This window comes from Peromyscus eremicus, chromosome 2, assembly GCF_949786415.1.
Source record: "Peromyscus eremicus chromosome 2, PerEre_H2_v1, whole genome shotgun sequence".
NCBI classification, from domain to species: Eukaryota; Metazoa; Chordata; class Mammalia; order Rodentia; family Cricetidae; genus Peromyscus; species Peromyscus eremicus.
Window position 1 is genome coordinate 164818187 of NC_081417.1, and position 19693 is coordinate 164837879.

The following is a 19693-nucleotide window of genomic DNA, read 5'->3' on the forward strand; positions in this document are numbered from 1 at the left end:
AGCAGCAGCAGCAGCAGCAGCAGCAGCAGCACCACCACCACCACCACCACCACCACCACCACACAGCTTTCAACTTAAAATTCTTATCTACACAAGTTTACAGTATTTATAAATAAGTTTCAACCACACTGAATTATATTTACCAAACTATCTTCAGAGACAAAAATACTATCTAAGCTAGCTGACTTGAAAATCAAGTCATATGTCAGACTTGTACATGACAAAGGATAAAGACAGGAGACACAACAGAATGGAACTTTGTCCAAACAATACAATGACCATTTAGGCAAATAACATTTTGATGGCAATACACAGATAAATTCAACACAGTCTGCAAGTCACTCTGCAGACAGGGCTGTGCAGAACGTTCAAGATGGGCAGTGAGCTGCATAGTGTAAGTAGAGACAGAATTCATACTATAAACTCATCAAGTGAGGAGGCCCCCTGCCCTCACACCTCAGATGGTTGATAGGTGGCATTACACTGGCTGGAGGTGTGTGTGGGGTGCAGATGCAATCTATAAATCCATAACCAGATGCCCCTGGACAGGTCTTACACAAGACCACTAATGAGCACACCCTCCAGGGCATGGACTAGATGTTGATAGCTGCCTCTGGCCATCAGTAAGTGGACTGAGGTCCCAAGGCCTCAACAGTTATTGGCTCACCCAGACAATTGGCCAGATTGTCCAGGCAGCTTGGCCTGTGTCCATAGAGGCCACAACACATGCAACGACATCAGGGAATGCCCTCCTTGCGCTGGCAGCACTGGGAGGGTGGCGCCGACCAATCATAGACATAGGAGAGGCGCAACTGCACCTCTTGCTTGCACAATCGGCCCCCGTGAAGCAGCATCTGTTGCTTCTCCAGCATGTCCTCCGGGCTCTGTTTGTGTGTCACCAGGTACTGATTGCTGCAGCCCCGTGATTTGTACTCTGTGTCGAAGCGTGGGTCATGCTCCCGCTGCACATCCACTGGTGCCAGCCAGGCGCCCAGTGATACATCTTCACTGTGCCACGCGCGCAGGTATTCGCGGCTGAGGCGCAGGTAATGCACCAGGTCCGAAGAGAGGATGTACCCACCACCCAGAGCATAGGGCAGGTAGTAGTCGCAGAGTTGCCAGGCAGCTTCTCGCCAGCGACCTCCAGGCTTGACTCGCCCACGCCCAGAAAAGAAGCCCCAATAGAGGCGACGGCGACGTGCAGGCTCACGTGCGCGTAGCTCCGCCAATAGGGCGTCCAGGCGCGCAAAGGAGTCGTCATCCGCCTTGAGCACGAACTCGAAGTCCACGTGCTCGTCCAGCCAAGTCAACATGGCCAGGACCTTGGCCGTGAGGTTTTCGTAGGCATCGCGCAGGGCGGGCAGCAGCAGCAGGTCCCCGTGTTGTGCTTGCTCGAGCTCAAGCGTGCGCCGCTCCTCTGTGCCCAGGCCACTTGTGCCCACAGCAAAGCGCGCCCACACGTCCTTAGGGCCGCCGCGCCTCCCCTGTGCCAGCCACGTGCTGCGCACCGCGCTGCGGCGCTCAACCGCGCGGGGCGCACTGGCCACTAACACTGCCAGGAAAGCCTTATCGCGGGGTTGAGCGGCTCCAGCAGCTGCGGGCGTCTCGCCCTCTGAAGCACAGCGCGCCAAATACAACAGAGTGGTGCTGCAAAACGCTAGGCCGCCTAAGGCCAGCACCACCCGGCGCCGCCATGCGCGCCGGAGTACCTTCATGGTGCGGGAGGGAGGGCGCGGAATACGCAGGCGCGGAGGCTGGAAGGCGTCTGCGCTACTCGGAGACCTGCATAGCGGGCTTGGTCTGGTAGTGGTAGGAGGAGTCCCAAAGCACCCAGTGACTGAGTGCTTGGACTTCCAGGATCTGCTATCCAGGGCGTTGCTGAAGGCGAGGCCTAGGTCAAGGATCCTTGACACGTGACCTTGCACGCCATTTTTATTGGTTGTTTCTCAGCGGCTGCTTCCGCCCATGAAAAAGATGGCGGCGCCGAGATTCACGCCTGAGGCCGTGCCACCTCTCACGGTTCGTGGTTGTCTTTCTCGCCCTTTCCCGGAAGAAAGATGGCGGCGGCCTGAGCCTAGGTCCGCGTACGACTTCGCGGGCGCCCAGCTGCGCTCTCCAGACCCGGCGCATCAGAAAGCCGGGGGTGAGTGAGGGGGTCCCTGAAGCTGCTTTGTGAGGGGCGGGCTTGAAGGCCACTCGTCCACTGTTTGGGTTGCTTTGGGTCTGAGCCCGCTTGGCCCCGCGATCTCCTTGTTAAAGAGTGCGCCCGCCCTCTTGCCCGGCTGCTTCTTCCGGAACTCACGGTGCCGCGGGGGGACTGAGGCTCGGGGCTCTGTTACCGGCTGACGTTGTGTCCTCAACTTGTGGTCCAGCATCTCTAACTCGGTTTCATCTTCGGTAAAATGTGCGCCATGAGTTCTAGTAGTACGAGTTGGAAATTGAAGGCCTGTGTAAAACCTTCATACCTGACCCGGCTCTGGTGGTAGTTCTCTTTGGTACTATTGAGTGCAGTTCCTAAATTGACAGATCTTTTATTTATTTTTATTTACATTCTTATTTTTGTGTTGCTGGAGGAGATCGAATCCAGGACCTCACAAATGCTGGGCAAATGCTCTACTACTGAGCTAAGACACTAGCCCCCTAACAGTTTTTGGACTGTTTTAGACTATGTTGTCGTTTTTTAGATTGTGATGGTCTTTTTTCTTCTGATTTTTTTTCTTTATTTTCTCCTTTTGCTGTTGTTATTGTTCGTTTTGAGACAGGGTCTCGTGTAGCCCAGATTGGCCTGAATTTACTATGTACCTGAGGCTGGTCTTGAACTCTTGATCCTCTTGCTTGTTCGTTTTGAGACAGGGTCTCATGTAGCCCAGATTGGCCTGAATTTACTATGTACCTGAGGCTGGTCTTGAACTCTTGATCCTCTTGCCTGTAATCCCAGCAGGCAGGAGGTTTGCCACACTTTCAAGACTAGCCTGGTCTACTGGGCACATTCCTGGCCAAGCAAGGCAACATAGTGAGACCCTGTCTCAAAACAAAAACAAAAGCAAGCAAACAAAAAGAAATGTTTCACTGGAATTGTGATGTAAGGGTTGCAAAGTACAAGTATTACCCCCAACCACCCTGTGGGTGCCTGAAACCTGAAACATCAGCCGGGCAGAAGTGGCTCATGCCTAATCCCAGCACAGAGGCAGGCGGATCTCAGTGAGTGTGAGGCCACCCTGGTCTACAGCGCGAGTTCTAGGATAGGCTCCAGAGTTACACAAAGAAACCCTGTCTCAAAAAACCAACCAAACAAACAAACAACAACAACAAAACCCTCCTGAAACCTCAGGTTTATTCCTATACATAGTTACAGCAAAATTTAACTTATAAAGTAGGCCCAAGCGGAGATTAACAACTAATATAAACTAGAACATTTGTGACTTACTTTGGTAAATGTCATTGGACTACAATTGATGATAGGTCAGGAGGTACCATTGTCACCTTTACTGCAGGTGTTAGTAGCTTCCTGTTGACTACTTGTTGAGAACAGATGTGTGTAGGGGCTATGACAAGATAAAGCTCCTTGAAATCCTGACTTAGGGATTTCAGGTCAGGTGGGGAGGAGGCAGCTGCCCAACTTGTTTAGCCATGAGGCAAACTTTTGCATTAAGATAAATAACCATTGTGGGATAGTAGTGGGGAATGTTGTTCCATGGCAGAATACTTGTCTAGCATGGGCAAGGAAAAAAACTGAACCAATATGAGAAAGTCAGCTGATGGAGTCCTGGTTGCTTTTGGTTGCTTTTTACATAAGATGTATGAGTAACTGACTGTTCCACATAGTTTATCAAAATAGTTAGAATGAGAACTTTGTTCTTTCAAGGAGCAAAGTACAGTTAATACTAGGAGGAAGTTGCTTTGGTTCTGGTGTTTACATGGCCAGAAGAATAGAAACATGAGGAATATAGCTACATCTCAGGGCTCCTTGCCCTGGGTAACAACAGACTCCTTTAGCTCCTGGCTCTTGGCAAGCTGTACAACATCCCAGGACACATCTTTTTTTTTTTTTTTTTTTTGGTTTTTCGAGACAGGGTTTCTCTGTGTAGCTTTGCGCCTTTCCTGGAATTCGCTTTGGAGACCAGGCTGGCCTCGAACTCACAGAGATCCGCCTGCCTCTGCCTCCCGAGTGCTGGGATTAAAGGCGTGTGCCACCACCGCCCGGCTACCCAGGACACATCTTAAGTACTGTTTCGTTGGCTTTACTCTATGCTTTTGAGTAATATTTATTGTTTCTGGAGACAGCATTGATTGAATGTCTTTTAGGTTCTAATAGCTTGGCAATGTTGGGATAAAGAAGCTAAGTCAGACAGAGTCCTTTCCAGGGGCAGAACGGGAGACAGCTCCCACACATAGGTGGGACTAGGCTGCACTCGGAGGCCCAGCAAATAGGCAGGAAGATAGACTGTGGGAAGAAAAATGTGTTTTCCATGTTCTGGTCAAATAAGACTTACTGGACACTTCAACTTTACTAATGTTTCTTGGTGAACATGAGTGAACAAATATGTTGATGCAGGCACAAGTATAGATGTATATGTGTAGTCTCTGCTGGGTTGGTGCAAGTGTTTGCTGATGACCACAATTTTCAGTTGTTCAGCACATAGTGTACATAGGTCCAGCACAGAGTGTACATAGGTTCCCACTCCACACAAAACACTGAGGTGGAAACTATGGGACGATTAGTGAGAAACAGACACAGGAAGGTCAGATTACTTAACCAAGGTCTCAGAGCTTGGTGTTCAAGTTGGGATCTGGAGAGTGAGTGACCACAGTCATATGCTAAATACTGTAATAGTAATCAGGGATGGATGAGGTCAGATTTGCTTTGCTGTATTGTTGGCAGGCTATACTGTTGGTATGTGGAGGTAAGGTACTGGATAGATCAGCACCTGGAAGTAGTAACAAATTTGAGTTGGAACTTCAGCCTGGCCAAGTGCATTCCTCTTTTGCAGAATATTTGTTTAACTATGCAAAGATGTGTGTTGCACTTGTTTAGTTATGTAAAGATGTGTTGCTGTTTTACCCTGCTTGCCTAAGGCACTTGATTGGTCTAATAAAAAGCTGAATGGCCAATAGCCAGGGTGGAGGTATAGGTGGAACTTCCAGGCAGGGAGAGTAAGTAGGAGGAGGAATTTAGGATCAAGGAGAAAGAAAAAAAGACGATAGGGAGATGCCAGTGGCCAGACAGACACAGAGGAATCAGGAAAGTAGGACATACAGAATGAAAGAAAGCCTCAAGGCAAAATGTAGATGAATAGAAACAGAGTTAACGGGCTGGGCGGTGGTGGCCTTTAATCCCATCACTAGGGAGGCAGAGCCACATGAATCTCTGTGAGTTCAAGGCCAGCCTGGGCTACAGAGTGAGATCCGGGACAGGCACCAAAACTACACAGAGAAACCCTGTCTTGAAAAACAAAAACAAAAAACAAAACAAACAAAAAAAGCTAATGGGACAAGCCTAAGCTAAGACTGAGCGTTCATAATTAATAAGTCTCTGTGTCTTTGTTTGGGAGCTGGTTGGCAGCCCAAAGAACATTCCTCCAGTTTCTTTTTTAAAAGTAAAAATATCATTTATTGTCTTTCTTTTTTCCTTTTCCCTCTTCATCTTTTTTCCTGTGGTACTACTAACCACTGAGCTACAGTCCCAGCTCCATATGTGTGGATTTTGTTTGTTTTTTTGAGACAAGATTTTACTGTTTATCCATGACTGACTCAGAGCTTACATTGTTAGATCAGACTGGTCTTGAACTCATAGAGATCCACCTGTGACTACCTCCTATGTGCTAGGATCAAAGATAAATGCCGTCATACCCCACTTGAATATGTAGTTGGTCCTGATTATTAAATCATGTTATAAGATAAATATGCCCTCCCTACCCCCCCCCCCCCCCCCCGACAATGTTTCTTTGTGTAGCCCTGGCTGTCCTGAATCTTGATCTGTAAACCAGGCTGGCCTCAAACACATAGAGATTCACCGAGTGTTGGGATGTGCCATTACCACCTGGCCTGGTCTGTCTTCTTTGTAGACTGTCAGGTTGAGCCTGCCATCAACCTTCAGCTTTCTTGGCAGTGCTAGTAACTCAGAACCTTTGTAGTATCACAGGCTGTAGTTTGAGCTGTGATTTCCCTTTCTTCCTTACTGCTACTTCTGATTCACACCTTGCAGGAGTCCCATGATCTGGCTGGTGGCAATGACGTCCAGGCAGAATTCCCTCTGTGGTCTGGCTGCTCATGGCCTCTGGCTCTTGGGCCTTGTCCTCTTGATGGATGCATCTGCTAGACCTGCCAACCACTCATCCACTCGGGAAAGAGCAGCCAACAGGGAGGAAAATGAGATCCTACCCCCAGACCACTTGAATGGGGTGAAACTAGAGATGGATGGACATCTGAACAGGGACTTCCACCAGGAGGTTTTCCTGGGGAAGGACATGGATGGGTTTGATGAGGACTCAGAGCCAAGGAGAAGCCGGAGGAAGCTGATGGTCATCTTTTCCAAGTAGGTATCTCATGTGTCCCCTATATATAGATGCATGTCAAGGGATACAGCATTTGAAATGATAATCCAGTTGCTGTAAGCTGTTCCTCTAGTACAGCAGTTCTCAATATGTGGGTCACCACTCCTTTGGGGATCTAATGACCCTTTCACAGGGGTTGCCTAAGACCATTGGAAAACAAGATATTTACATTATGATTCATAGCAGTAACAAAATTATAGTTATGAAGTAGCAAGGAAAATAATTTTATGGTTGGTGCTCACCACAGCATGAAGAACTATATTAAAGGGTCACAGCATTAGGAAGGTTGAAAAACACTGCTCTGTCTAGCACCTTGTACTTTGATAGGACTTGTAGGGCCAAAGCCAATGTCTAGGCTCTCATGGCCAGGAAGACCTCAGGATAGACTTCTGCCCCCAACACACCTCTTAAGGATTTTGTGCATGACTTTTCAAACTATAGGCCCTATTAATCGAAAAGCATGAAGTCAGGCCAAATGGGAAGTGGAATGGACCTAGCAAGTTATAATTCCAAGTAGAGTAGGGATGGCCCAGGGCTGTCTGGGAAAAGGTCTGACAACCCAATAGGTCAAGAGCTGATGGGGAGGGGGACTAGGCTCCCTTGATCTCATACCTTCCCTCCTTCTCTCCCTCCCTCCTTTCTTTTTTCTTATGTAAGATCTCACTGTGTAACCCTGTCTGGCCTTGAACTCACAAGTGACCAACCTGCTTCTGTTTGCTTATTTGCTTGCTTTTTTTTTTTTTTTTTTTTTTTTTTGTGAGACAGAATCTCTCTATTTATAATATATATAACTCTGACTGTCCTGGAGCTCACTATGTAGACTGGCCTCTGCCTCCCAAATCTTGGGATTAAAGATGTGCGCCATCACATCTGGCTCTCTCTCTGCTCCCTCAATGCTAGGATAAAGGTTTCTGCAGCCGTGTCTGTCCCCCCCCCCCTTTTCTTATTAAGTTTTGCATTTACTTATTTTTTGAAGCTCGAGAACTATTTTATTAGAGTTTAAAAGAAAAATAACCCAGGGAAGGCAAACTGTAAATCTCAGCAGTTGACTGAAGAGAAGCAAGCAAGAGAGAAGGAAAAAAGCCATGCCATTTGAGTTACTGGCATGGAGGTCCACCACATGGCAACAGACAGCCACATAGTATGGAGGTAAGGGACTTTAGAGAAAGAAGGTAAGGAAGCCCAGAGGATCAGAAAAAGCATACTTAGATTCTAAGCATCCAAAAGGAGGAGACAGAAGAAAAGAAAACCAGAAAGTTGCAACTTTCTGAGTTAGGGTTCAGGTGGGCAGACTGAACTAAACTTCATAGCAGTTCAGCTCATAAGGACTGTCCATTTTTATTTATTATTTACTCTGTGTGTGTGTGTGTGTGTGTGTGTGTGTGTGTGTGTGTGAGAGAGAGAGAGAGAGAGAGAGAGAGAGAGAGAGAGAGAGAGAGAGAGAGAGAGAAACGCCATATATGGAGATAGAGGACGCTTGTATGAGTTGTTTCTCTCATTCTGCCGTGCAGGTTCCTGGCATAAAACTCAGATTAATCTGTCAGGCTTGGTGGCAAGTGCCCTTTTCCACTGAGCCATTTCACTGGCCCTGACACAGACTCTTCCTGACATTCTTTCTACTAAGTGTGTTTAGGGATTCCTATAATCTATCCTCAAGTCCCGAGGTCTCTGTCACTAAGACCTTGTTCTATATTTGGACAAAATGTTAGGTTTCTGAAAGGACTTTGCTATACCTTTGCATGTGAAGGTATTTTTATCTAAAGTATTTAGACTTTGCTATGATTAGAAGGGTTATGAGCTGGATATGGTGGTACCTTTAATCCCAGCACATGGGAGGCAGGGGCAGGTGGATCTCTGTGAGTTCAAGGCCAGCCTGGTCTACATAGCGAGTTCCACGACAGCCAGGACTACACAGAAAAACCCTGCCTAGAAAAACCTACTTAATTAATTAATTACTAATTAAATAATTATTAATGAATAATTAAATGAAGAATTATGATTCTTCCCATTGTACCTTAAGTGGAGAGAGTTTGTTCCCGATAATGATCTTTTCTGTCCTCAAGTAGCAGCTCCTGACTTAATTGTTCCCTTACAGTCTTTCTGATAGCTCCTGATCCTCTGGTGGCCCTAGTAAGTTCCTAGCCTTTGGGTTTTTATAACACTTCCAAATGGAATGAGTTGCTTTTTGTGGCAGGTTCATAGCTACCTGTGTAATTCCTGGAACCAGCAACATTTGCCTTTCTGTTGAGGGTCCTAGAGCCTGGTCTGATGCTTGTCATTTACCTGCTTCTAGGGTAGATGTGAACACTGACCGGAGGATCAGCGCTAAGGAGATGCAACACTGGATTATGGAGAAAACAGCAGAGCACTTCCAGGAGGCTGTTAAGGAAAACAAACTACACTTTGGGGCTGTGGACCCTGATGGTGACGGTACAGTGGACCCAAGTGGCAGAGCTAGGAGAAGTCAGGCAGGAAACTCTAGCCTTATGGGAAGGACCTGACAGATATCCCCAGGCCAAGGGACAGAAAGGTAGAAGAGGATACAGTAGGAGTAGGGATGCTCAAGGCATGAGTTAGCTGTGTGCTTGTTGGAACTAAAGGACACAGCAAGTACCATACTGACCTAAGTGTTTTTTTGTAAAATTCTGTGTGTATGTGTATTCATGTGTGTGGGTGGGCACAACTGGAATTAGCTGGAATTAGCATTGGGTATTTTGAGTCCAGAGCTCACCGATTCCTTTAGCCTAACTAGCCAGCTTGTGCCAGGGAGTCCCTGTCTGCCTCTCAGTGCTGGGATTATAGATGGGCCTCCACATCTACCCAGCTTTATTAGGGATTCAAATTCTGGTCCTCATGCTTGCACAGGAGATGCTTTATTCCTCAAGCCATTCAATTAAAGTATTTTAATTGAAAAGTAATGCTAGATCCTAGCTTATAATCTCAGTGCTCAGGAGACTGAAACAAGAATCTTAGAGTTTAGGACCAGCCTGGGCTACATACTGAGACTACTCAATAAACCAAAAAACCCAGTAGCTCTTAAAAGTTTGGGATGCCTCCCTGGTGTTCTCACACCATGTGCGGCCAGCTAGTATCTCTCTTGACCCCGAGGGATAAAAGTTCCAGCTGACTCTACTTGTGAGGAAGTGGATATAGGGTGCTGACCAAAGCTGTGGGCTGGGTACTGGTTGCTTTGCCCCTGATGCCACTTGGCAAGATATCTGGAGCTGCACATATCCTCAGCCTTCCCTAGTACTAGGCAGTCAGCACAGAGGAGTTTGTACCCCTGCCCTGTGGCTGCCTGTGGCCCAAGGATTTATAGCAGATGTCCTAAAATAACTGTCTTTTTCATGACCAACCTTTCTTGCTAAATATCTTGACAGAGTGATCTCTTTCTAGGCCACGTGTCCTGGGATGAATATAAAGTGAAGTTTTTGGCAAGCAAAGGCCACAATGAGAGGGAAATTGCTGACGCCATTAGGAACCACGAGGAGCTCAAAGTGGATGAGGAGAGTGAGTGCTGCTGGCATAGGGTGGGTGGGCTAAGAGTGGGGGACTGACTCTGCCTTGGCTTGAGACTTGAGATTTGGAGCTTTAAAGTAGAGGCAGGGAGGACCTGAATCCAGTAAGAGATCTTTAATAGAGGGAGCAGCTTTTGTCAAGGCCTTGAGTCACCAGAGCTAGGCAATGACATCCACAATATTCAGCGTGCCCTGGGACCTCAAGAGTGACATCATTTCCAGATGGAGATGTGGACATTCTGGAGGTCAGATATGCTGGTCTTTGGGACATGGAACAGGACTCCGAGAAAGCTGGGAGCAATAGGAAGCCCTCAGGGGCATTTGTCAGGAAGGGAAGTCTGGATAGCTGATTTGTAAAGCATAACTAAAGGACTTTACTTGTTACTGCCTCCAGTCCTGGACCCCTTCCCCTTCACCTCATTCCCTGGCCATATATGGTGATTCATTCACAGCCCTTATCTGGCTCTGTGGAGGGTAAGGACATGTGGTGTCCTGTTACTTCCAATATGTCACTTATGGATTGGTCACATTATATATAGTTCTTGGCAGATATACACACTGTACATCTATGCTCTACCTCCTCAGTTTGTCTGTGCAGCTGACCTCAATAGAGGTCACAGTCTACAAAGTAGCATCACACCTAGGAGCACAGAAACCCTGGAAACATATACAGACCATGATCACCCACATGTACCATGATGACCAGTACTTTAGTTCTGTCTTTTTTTTTTTCACCTGTATTTCTTTCCTCTTCCTTTTTTTTTTTTTTTTTTTTTTTTTTTTAATTTTTTGAGACAGGATTTCTCTATGTAGGCCTGACTGTCCAAGAACTTAACTGTAGAACAGGTTGGCCTCAAACTCAGAGATCTGCCTGCTTCTGCCCAGCTTTTTTTTTTTTTTCCTTTTTCTTTCCCCTCTCTTCCTTTTTTTGACAAGATCTCACAAGAGCCTTAAACTTAAAGCACTTTCCCTGCCTTAGCTTCCCCAGTACTGGCAATTGTTGGTGAGAGGAATCCTACATGGCTAAGTTCTATCCTGTCCTAAACCTTCAGTTATTCTCTTCTTCCCTCCTAAAGAGATTGTGTGATTTTCTTCCACTTCATTCTGTTTTATGTTTCCATTACATGTCCTTCATTTCATATTGTCTGCTGGAGCTTCCTGAATGTCCCTCTCCTGTTCCTGTGGTGAGGCTAGTATATGCCTGTCAAGGTTGTTGGCAATTTTGAAGATGCCTTTCAGAGCATCAGCTCACCAGGGAGTATGGTGCCCTCACAGCTATCCCCTCTGTGACTTCTTTGGAATGTGGTCTGACTCTGGCCACTTTACTTGGTGTGTATCCTGAATGAGATATGTCACTCCTGTGTCTTGAGTCTAGGGTGTCTCTGTGGAGCTTGATCTGCCTTCAGGACTGAGTGGAGGTATTTAGAATTTACACTGTCAAAGATCTCCATGCCTGAGGTCCCTGTTCAGCCACATCTGACCTTCTCGAGCCTGTGTATTAGCTACTTTTCTATTGTGATAAAACACTACCAAAGGCAACTTAGAAAGACTTTATTTGGGCTTATGAGTCAAGAGGGTTAGAGTCCATAATGGCAGCAGATAGTAAGTATGGTGGCAGGAGCAGGAAGCTGAGAACTCACATCTTGAACTACAAGCATAAAGCAGAGAGTGAACTGGAAGTAGGCAAGACTAAAATACTCAAAAGCCCACTCCCAGTGATTTACTTCCAGCAAGACCTCAACTCCTAAACCTCCCCAAACAGTGCCATCAACTGAGGATTGCATGTTCAAATGCCTAGACTATGGGAGGCACTTCTCATTAAAATCATTATGTTACATTTCCCGGCCCCCATAGTCTCATGACCATATAAGATTGTAAGGTTCTGATCAAAGAGACAGAACACCAAGGCTTCTTCAGGAAAACAGCTTTAATGTGCATTCGTAAGCTCAAATGAACTATGTTCATTTAAAAAAAAAAGAAAGAAAGAAAAGAAAAAAAAAAAACCTCAAGTACAGTGAAACAGCTTTTTTTTTTTTAATTAATGATTTTTGTTTCTTTATCTCCCATGTATGATAACTTACAATTCGATTGGTTATTTAAAAATCTTAAGGTGGTAAGGGCTGGAGAGTTGGCTCAGTGGTTAAGAGGATTTGTTGTTTTTGAAGATCTGGGTTCAATTCCCAGCACTCACATGGTGACTCACACCATCTGTAACTTTGGTTGCAAGGGAATCTGGGGTACCAGGCACATATGTGGTACACACACATACATGTAGGCAAAACATTTATACTCATAAAATAATAAAATAAGTGAATCTAAAACAATAAAGAAAACTGCTGGGCAGTGGTGGTATATGCCTCTAATTCCAACACTTAAGAAGCAGAGGCAGGCAGATCTCTGAGTTCCAGGACAGCCAGGGCTACACAGAGAAACCCTGTTTCAAAAAACCAAAACAACAACAACAACAACAATAATAATAATAAACAACAACTCAGGGTGGGAATCTTTTTTTTTTTTTAGATTTATTTATCATATATACAGTGTTCTGTCTGCATGTATGCCTGCAGACCATAAGAGGGCATCAGATCTCATTTTAGATGGTTGTGAGCCACCATGTGGTTGCTGGGAATTGAAATCAGGACCTCTGGAAGAACAGCTAGTGCTCTTAACTTCTGAACCATCTCTCCAGCCCTCAGGGTGGGATTCTAAAGATGTCCTGGATGTGGAGGCGATGAGGGGTACTTGGGGGAATGTCACAGTGTTTCACATAAGCATTTTGGCAAAGATTAATCCACAATATGACCTTCTGTCTGTCTTTCAAGGTCTCTGGGAAGGCACACTAAGCAAGGAGGGGTTTGCAGGAGAGATATGATTAAATTTATGTATATTAAAGGACATTACTCCGCCCATATGACTTTTTTGTTTTTATTTTCCTAGAGAGTCCCTAGTTCTCAGGGACTCTCTCATGACAATAGTGCAAAATGCTTTTAGTCCATCTTTAAAAACCTCCATAGTCGGGGTGGGAGGAGGGAGGATGGGGGAATCCGTGGCTGACATGTGAAATTAAGTTAATTATAAAATAAAAATACTATAAAAAATAATAATGTATGATTAAAAAAAAAGCTCCATAGTCTTTATTTGTTTATCTATTTATTTATTTGTTTGAGGCAGGGCCTCTCAAGCCCTGGCTGGCCTTGAACTCACAGAGATCCACCTTCTGCCTCCCTAGTTCTGACACTAAAGGTGTGCATCACTGTGCTCAGCTCCCCGTTGTTAGATTTCTGAGGCAGGGTAAAGAGACAGAGGGCAGAAAAGGATCAGCCTTTCTTTGTGGGGAATTGAGGGGTCTGCCAGGAGAAAAAGCTGGCTGTAACCCTTTATAGGGGTGGGATGAGGGGGTTGGAAATAAAGAAATTGTTGTTGTAGGAGACTATGTGTGAGTCTGCACGCCTTCCTGAAATTGTTTACCCAAAGTGAGACTGGCTGTCCCAACAGACATTTTCTTCTGGGTTGACTGAACAAGGTCAGCTGTAATCTCACAGGAATCCTGTTTTTTTACAAGCAAGGTGCTCTATCACCCATAGGGCACTGTGTAAAAGTCCAAAGTCTCTTCTGAGACACAGGGCAGGCAGTCTGTTGATTGTAATGCCTTGTAAAATAAAAAAGCAAATTATATACTTCTAGCATCTAATGGCATAGAATATACATTACTATTCAAAAAGGGAGGAAGGGAGGCCTAGTGAAAAATACTGAACCAAAGTAAGACTGAGATCCAGGAGGGCAAATACCAAATCCTATAGCTTACATCAGTATCAAAGGGTTTAGACGGCACTGTTCCTCCTCCTTTTATGCTTGCAGCATACGTGCCTCTCTTGGGTTGGTTTCACTGCCTGTATGCAGCCCTCCTTGGCAGATACCCCACAAGTCTGGCATTGTCAATATCTTGGGGTCTCTACTACAACCCAGGCTCACTTTTACATTTTACTCAATGGCCTCTCAGGGCATTCATGCAAGGACCTCCCTGCCACAAGCTGCCTGGCCTCAGCAACTTTCTGAGACTGTAGAGGAAGAATTATCACTTCTTCACTCTTGGATCTTTTAGGCTTTTAAAGCCAGTACCACATGGTTGACATTACAAAGTTCAGCTACCAGCTTGGAATGGTTCCCTCTTGAACCACATTAGTGGTAGTTTTTGTTTTCTATTTCTTTCTAGGAGCAGAAAATTCCTTAGGCCTTTTCCCTTTGTAAGTTGAAAGCTTAGCTGAGTAGGGTCTTTCCATGAAGGGCACCCTTTGTTCCAGTGCACTGTTTAATGATACTAATCTCTTTAACAAATTACAAACTCTTCCAGCGTATGTCTTGGCTGTGGCATTAAGTTTCTTAGTTCTTTCTTTTTTCTTCTCCAAACTGTACATTTTGTATTTCTTTCTTCTCCACTTGTTCTTTTTCATTGTACACCTGTATAAGTATTAATAACCACACCACACATTCAAATATTTTACTGTCTTAAAATTTCCACCAAGGTGGGTGGTGGTAGTGTACACCTTTAATCCTAGCACTTGAGAGGCAGAGGCAGGTGGATCTCTCTTAGTTCCAGCCTGGTCTACAAAGTGAGTTCCAGGACAGCCAGGGCTGTTACACAAAGAAACCCTGTCTCAAAAACAAAAACAAAAAACAAACTCCACCAAAGAAATTAGTCCATTACTTTTTTTTTTTTTAAATGTGTGGGTGTTTTGCCTGCATATATGTATATGTACCACGTGCATTCTTGGTGCCTGAGGAAGCTAGAAAAGGATGTCAGATCCCTTAAAGTGGAGTTACAGACAACTGTTAAGTTGCCGTATGGATGGTGGGAATTGAACCTGGGTCCTCTGGAAAAGTAGTTAGTACTCTTAATCACTTAATCTTCAGCTTCTATTCTATTACTTTTAAATCTAGCTTTGGACAAGTTCTCAGAACAGTGGCAAAAGACAGCCATATTATTTGCCAACATATCACCAGAACACCCTCTAGTCCAGTTGCTAATATTGTTTCCCTCTGAAACTTTTTGAGCTGGGCCACCATAGACAGCATTGCTTCTGACATTACTGTCTTTCAGGCTTCTACTATAATGATAGCCCTTTAAGCTCTGCTTATAGCTTTTACATACTTTTTGAGTCCAAAATTCCCAAATCTTCCACATTCTTCCCCAGACCAACAGGTCAGGTTCTTCATAGCAACATCCTTCTGTTTAGCACCAACTTCTCTATTAGTCTTTTCTGTTGCTGTGAAAAAGTACCATGACTAAAGCAACATATAGAAAGGACTTTATTTGGGCTTATGGTTCCAGAGGATTAGAGTCCAGAATGGTGGCAGGAGCAGGAAGCTGAAAGTTTACATCTTGAACTGCAAGCATGAAGTAGAGAGCATGAATTGGAAGTGAGTGAGACTGTAAACACTCAAAGCCTGCCCCTAGTAATGTACTTCCTCCAACAAGGCCTCACCTCCTAAACCTCCCCAAATAGCATTACTGGGGATCATGTGTTCAAGTGCCCTAGACTATGAGGGACATTTATCATTAAAACACTTATAACCTATGTATTCACATCCTGACCTCAACCCACTGAACGGTCTCTGATTGTCTGGGGTGATCTGAGCACTTGGTAGGATCCTAGAAGGAAGGCCTATGCTTTATAATCTCCTTTGTATAATGCCAGTGGGTCTCCCTCAGCACATGGTGGGAGTATTGGTGGAGAAGTCTGCCTTCTATCACTTTTTTGTTTTTATTTTTACTTTTTTGAGACAGTCATTCAAATGTGCTGCCTGCTTCAGCGTCCCAGTCAGCTGGGACTACAGGGTTGTGCCAATGTATCCCATTCCCCATCATCCTTTAAAAGAGTCCTGTTAGTCAGGTTAGATTAACACAGGAAATACAATGCATGAAGGCCACTTGGCCTGTCTGTGGTGATCAGGTACTTAATGGGTCATGGAGGGCTGCTACAGTCAGGATGTGGCCAGAGGCAGACTCAGGACAGTGGGATAAGACCATGAAGGCAGGCAGGGATTCTTGTGGTTCCTGGAGCTGAGTGACTTGGAAGCCTAGGCAGTGGGACATAATCACTGACTATGTTGAGTCCTACATGGGAGAAGATTGATTTGTGCCCTGAGAACATGGGAGACATTAAAGGATGCATTGGCAATCATTTCTAGAGTCCATGGGAAGCTTTGCTCACTACCTCAGTCATTTCTAGAAACTGGGTTTTCTGCATTCTGTGCTCCGAATGATAATGCACATAAAAAACGTAGAGAGGAACGAAAGTGACACCTTTGTTCCTATAGACGTCAGTGAGGGTGAGTCAGCCCTAGTCTCGGTGAAATTTCCATTTCTGATGAGGAATAAACAACTTGGAGTGTGCAGGGAAGACGGGCTGGGCAGTGTTCAGGGTTCTGTTTGTCCCCTCCCAAAGACCAGGCTCTTCTGGGTGGGCTAGCACCCTTAGTCTTGGCCAGTGATGGCCTTCTTGAGTTTGAGTAGAGTAAAACCTTGCCGGTGCTTGCGTTAGTGTCCAGCATGTCTGGGTATTCACAAATGTGCCTCTCCGCAGCACAGGAAGTCCTTGAGAACCTCAAAGGTCGTTGGTATCAGGCAGACAATCCACCTGCAGACCTGCTGCTGACTGAGGATGAGTTCCTTTCATTCCTTCACCCTGAGCACAGCCGGGGCATGCTCAAGTTCATGGTCAAGGAGATTGTTCGGGACTTGGGTAAGGCCTGTCTCCACTATGGCACTATTGTAGGCCTGAGGGTGACCAGTGGGCTGGGATCACTACATTGCTGGAAGGGATAAGCCCCAGGGTAGGTGGGCTTGTCCTGTTTTGGTTTCTAAGGAAGTTCTTAAGTGATACTCAGTGAGTTTTAGGTAAAGCCCAAGCTGAGCACTACCTTCCTCCAACCCTTTATAGACCAGGATGGCGATAAGCAGCTGTCTCTGCCTGAGTTCATCTCCTTGCCTGTGGGCACTGTTGAGAACCAGCAAGGCCAAGACATTGATGACAATTGGGTGAAAGACAGGAAAAAGGAGTTTGAGGAACTGATTGATTCCGACCATGATGGGATTGTGACCATGGAGGAGCTGGAGGTGAGCAAGGGTGCTTATGAATGTTGGTGTGTTCCAGGAATGGCCCTGTGTTTGGAGGATGTGGGCTAATCTTACAGTAAGTTCCCAAAGGAAAGGGGGCTTGCCTACATGATGACCTGAGATAATGGGCATCAGCATTAGTACTCAGAGTGAAGAGATGGGAAGGTCTTATGAAACCTGTTGACTATGGGCTATTGGCCTTTAGAAAATGACTCCCTAGTCTTTGGAAGGCATCTGGGAATTCATTTTGGTGCTCAAGAACATGCTAAACAGTTGTTCTATCACAGAGCTACACCATCAGCCCTGTGTTAAGGGATTCTTAAGGCCCCTTCTGTATGGGACCTTAAGAGAGAGCACATACTAGCCCCATTTCTGAAGTCACCTCTGGGCTAGCATGTAGGTGTGGGGGCTGTGGGCACAGGGCCTCCCTATTGATAGGGTATCAGGTATAGGCCACTGACTTATGTCTGGATCTCACAGAACTACATGGACCCCATGAACGAATACAATGCCCTCAATGAAGCCAAACAGATGATCGCCATTGCTGATGAGAACCAGAACCACCACCTGGAGCCTGAGGAGATTCTCAAATATAGCGAGTTCTTCACTGGCAGCAAGCTGATGGACTATGCTCGCAATGTGCATGAGGAGTTCTGAGCATGCCCCTCAACCCTCAATTGGGGCCAGGCCGCCAGTCTCCTGTCTGACCCTTCCTACACCTTGAGGGACCTGTGGTCTAGTGAGACCTGTGGTTGACTGGGTCCCGGGTGGGTTTGAAATGCTACCTACCCTGTGTCTGGAGGCTACCATGACCCTGAAAAACGCTGTCCCAGAACCTTCTTTCTTCTGCTGTGTTCATATGCTCTGGCTCAGCTCCTGCCACAGCATGGCCCAGATTTATTAAAGATATGCTTAATAGGCATTGTGTCCTCTCCAGCATGTGTCTGAGGCAGCAGCCCTTCTGTACCAGTCATGGGCTAAGCTGCATTTGCTTGGCCAAATCTCTCTCAGTTTCTATTCTACTTCTGAGAACTGCTTGGAGTGGTTGGTTCAGATGAGAATGCTGTACACATCAGAGCCAGGAACTCTGGGCCGGGCCCCTCCGGGGCTCACTGTGCTGTAGGAAATAAATACAACTCTTACAGTTTTCTTGAAAACTGAAAGACCAATTTTAAATTACATCACATTTCTCTGGAAGTAATCAGCCCCACAGTTGGTGCTACCCCCTTGGTAAGGTCTGGTAGGCCGTTGGGGTAGGGTCTTCCTCAAACTCCTCAGAACCTTGCAGGATCCATCCTTCCTTAGGAGAAAGTGTAGATATTGGTTGTCACAAAAATCATTACTTTACAATAGAATTGCCTTTTTCTCATATTTTCTTTTTCCTTCCCTCCTTCCTGCCTGCCTTCCTTTTTTGTTTCTTTTTCTTTTTTTTTTTCCGGAGCTGAGGACTGAACCCCTTGTTTTTCTTTATGTAGCCCTGGCTATCCTGGAATTTAGAGATCCACCTGCCTCTGCCTCCCGAGTGCTGTGCTTAAAGGCATGTGTCACCACTGCCCAGCAACACATTGTCATTCTTGAGATGAAAAAAGAGAAGAGTGTGGCTAGGTAGCTTACATTAGAAGCGTCTGAGGTAGACACTGGTTAAATGGGTTTATAGCTTTCAGTAAACATTGATTCTCCTCAGGGTAGAAGTGAAAATAGGCAAGACATGGAAGAGAATGATAGAATTTCATGCATTGGAAAGGTTAAGTGGGATCAAGTTGGGTCTTGAGGTTGGGATCCGCAGCAGAGTCTGAGCTGGGTAAGGTCCCAGGCTAGTGTTCTTGAAGGTCTGTTTTGGTGCTCAGGGCCACTGCTTTGGTATTAAAAAAGAACAGAGCAGGTGTGTCAGGACAGTTGATGATACCTTATCACAATTCTAGGCCTGCCCTAGATTACCTGTATGACACAGTTTTTTTTTTTTTTTTTTTTTACAGGAACCTACTTTTGTGTGGTGTGTTGGGGACCAGAGTGGGTGGTGGAGCATGGCTCCTCATAGTCAATGGAGTGTCGTGGTACCTGAGCTGGTTTCTAGGCAAAGATAAGACTTTAGAACTCAGAATGATAGTGTGGACAAGCAGATCCCAGCCTCTGAATCTCCCAGAGTGGTAGACACACTGCTCTGGAATACAGACCTCTTAGCAGACTATGAGACTTGATCACCATCCTGCTCCTGCTCCTGGCCTTGACCTGGAGTGTCACATCTGAGGTGGCATCTTGAAGGTCTCCAGGTGAAGGTGTAGTACAGCCCTGGAAGCCAGCTAGATACCTGGCAGGTAGCTGTTCTGTAATAGCACCTGGTCTTTCAGAAGTTCTGATGACTTCCAGTCTGGTACTCAAGGGGCAGCAGCCTGTGGGAGTAGCTTTAGGTCCCTTATCTTGTTGAACTGAGGGGATGAGTAGGGCCTCATTCTAACCCCTAGTGCCTTAGCCAGAGCTGTGGTCTCCTCTGCAGTCTTTAAGAA

At 45.8% G+C, this 19693-nt stretch overlaps 2 protein-coding genes across 3 annotated transcripts; one reads left to right on the forward strand and one right to left on the reverse strand.

The window, feature by feature from the left end:
* Positions 1-251: 251 nt before the first annotated feature.
* Positions 252-1922, reverse strand: B3galt6 (beta-1,3-galactosyltransferase 6). Its single transcript, XM_059255580.1, has one exon. The coding sequence runs from the start codon at positions 1713-1715 to the stop codon at positions 738-740; it is 978 nt and encodes a 325-aa protein (XP_059111563.1). The 5' UTR covers positions 1716-1922; the 3' UTR covers positions 252-737.
* An 89-nt stretch (positions 1923-2011) lies between these two features.
* On the forward strand, positions 2012-18111 carry Sdf4 (stromal cell derived factor 4). 2 transcript variants are annotated; one of them, XM_059255578.1, is made up of 7 exons: positions 2012-2143; positions 6206-6535; positions 8848-8984; positions 9951-10064; positions 16657-16815; positions 17014-17189; positions 17670-18111. In XM_059255578.1, the coding sequence occupies exons 2-7, from the start codon at positions 6213-6215 to the stop codon at positions 17844-17846; spliced, it is 1086 nt and encodes a 361-aa protein (XP_059111561.1). In that variant the 5' UTR covers positions 2012-2143; positions 6206-6212; the 3' UTR covers positions 17847-18111. The 2 variants fall into 2 exon arrangements, with proteins under 2 accessions (XP_059111561.1, XP_059111562.1); XM_059255579.1 differs by lacking the exon at positions 2012-2143 and adding an exon at positions 2274-2397.
* Positions 18112-19693: the final 1582 nt, after the last annotated feature.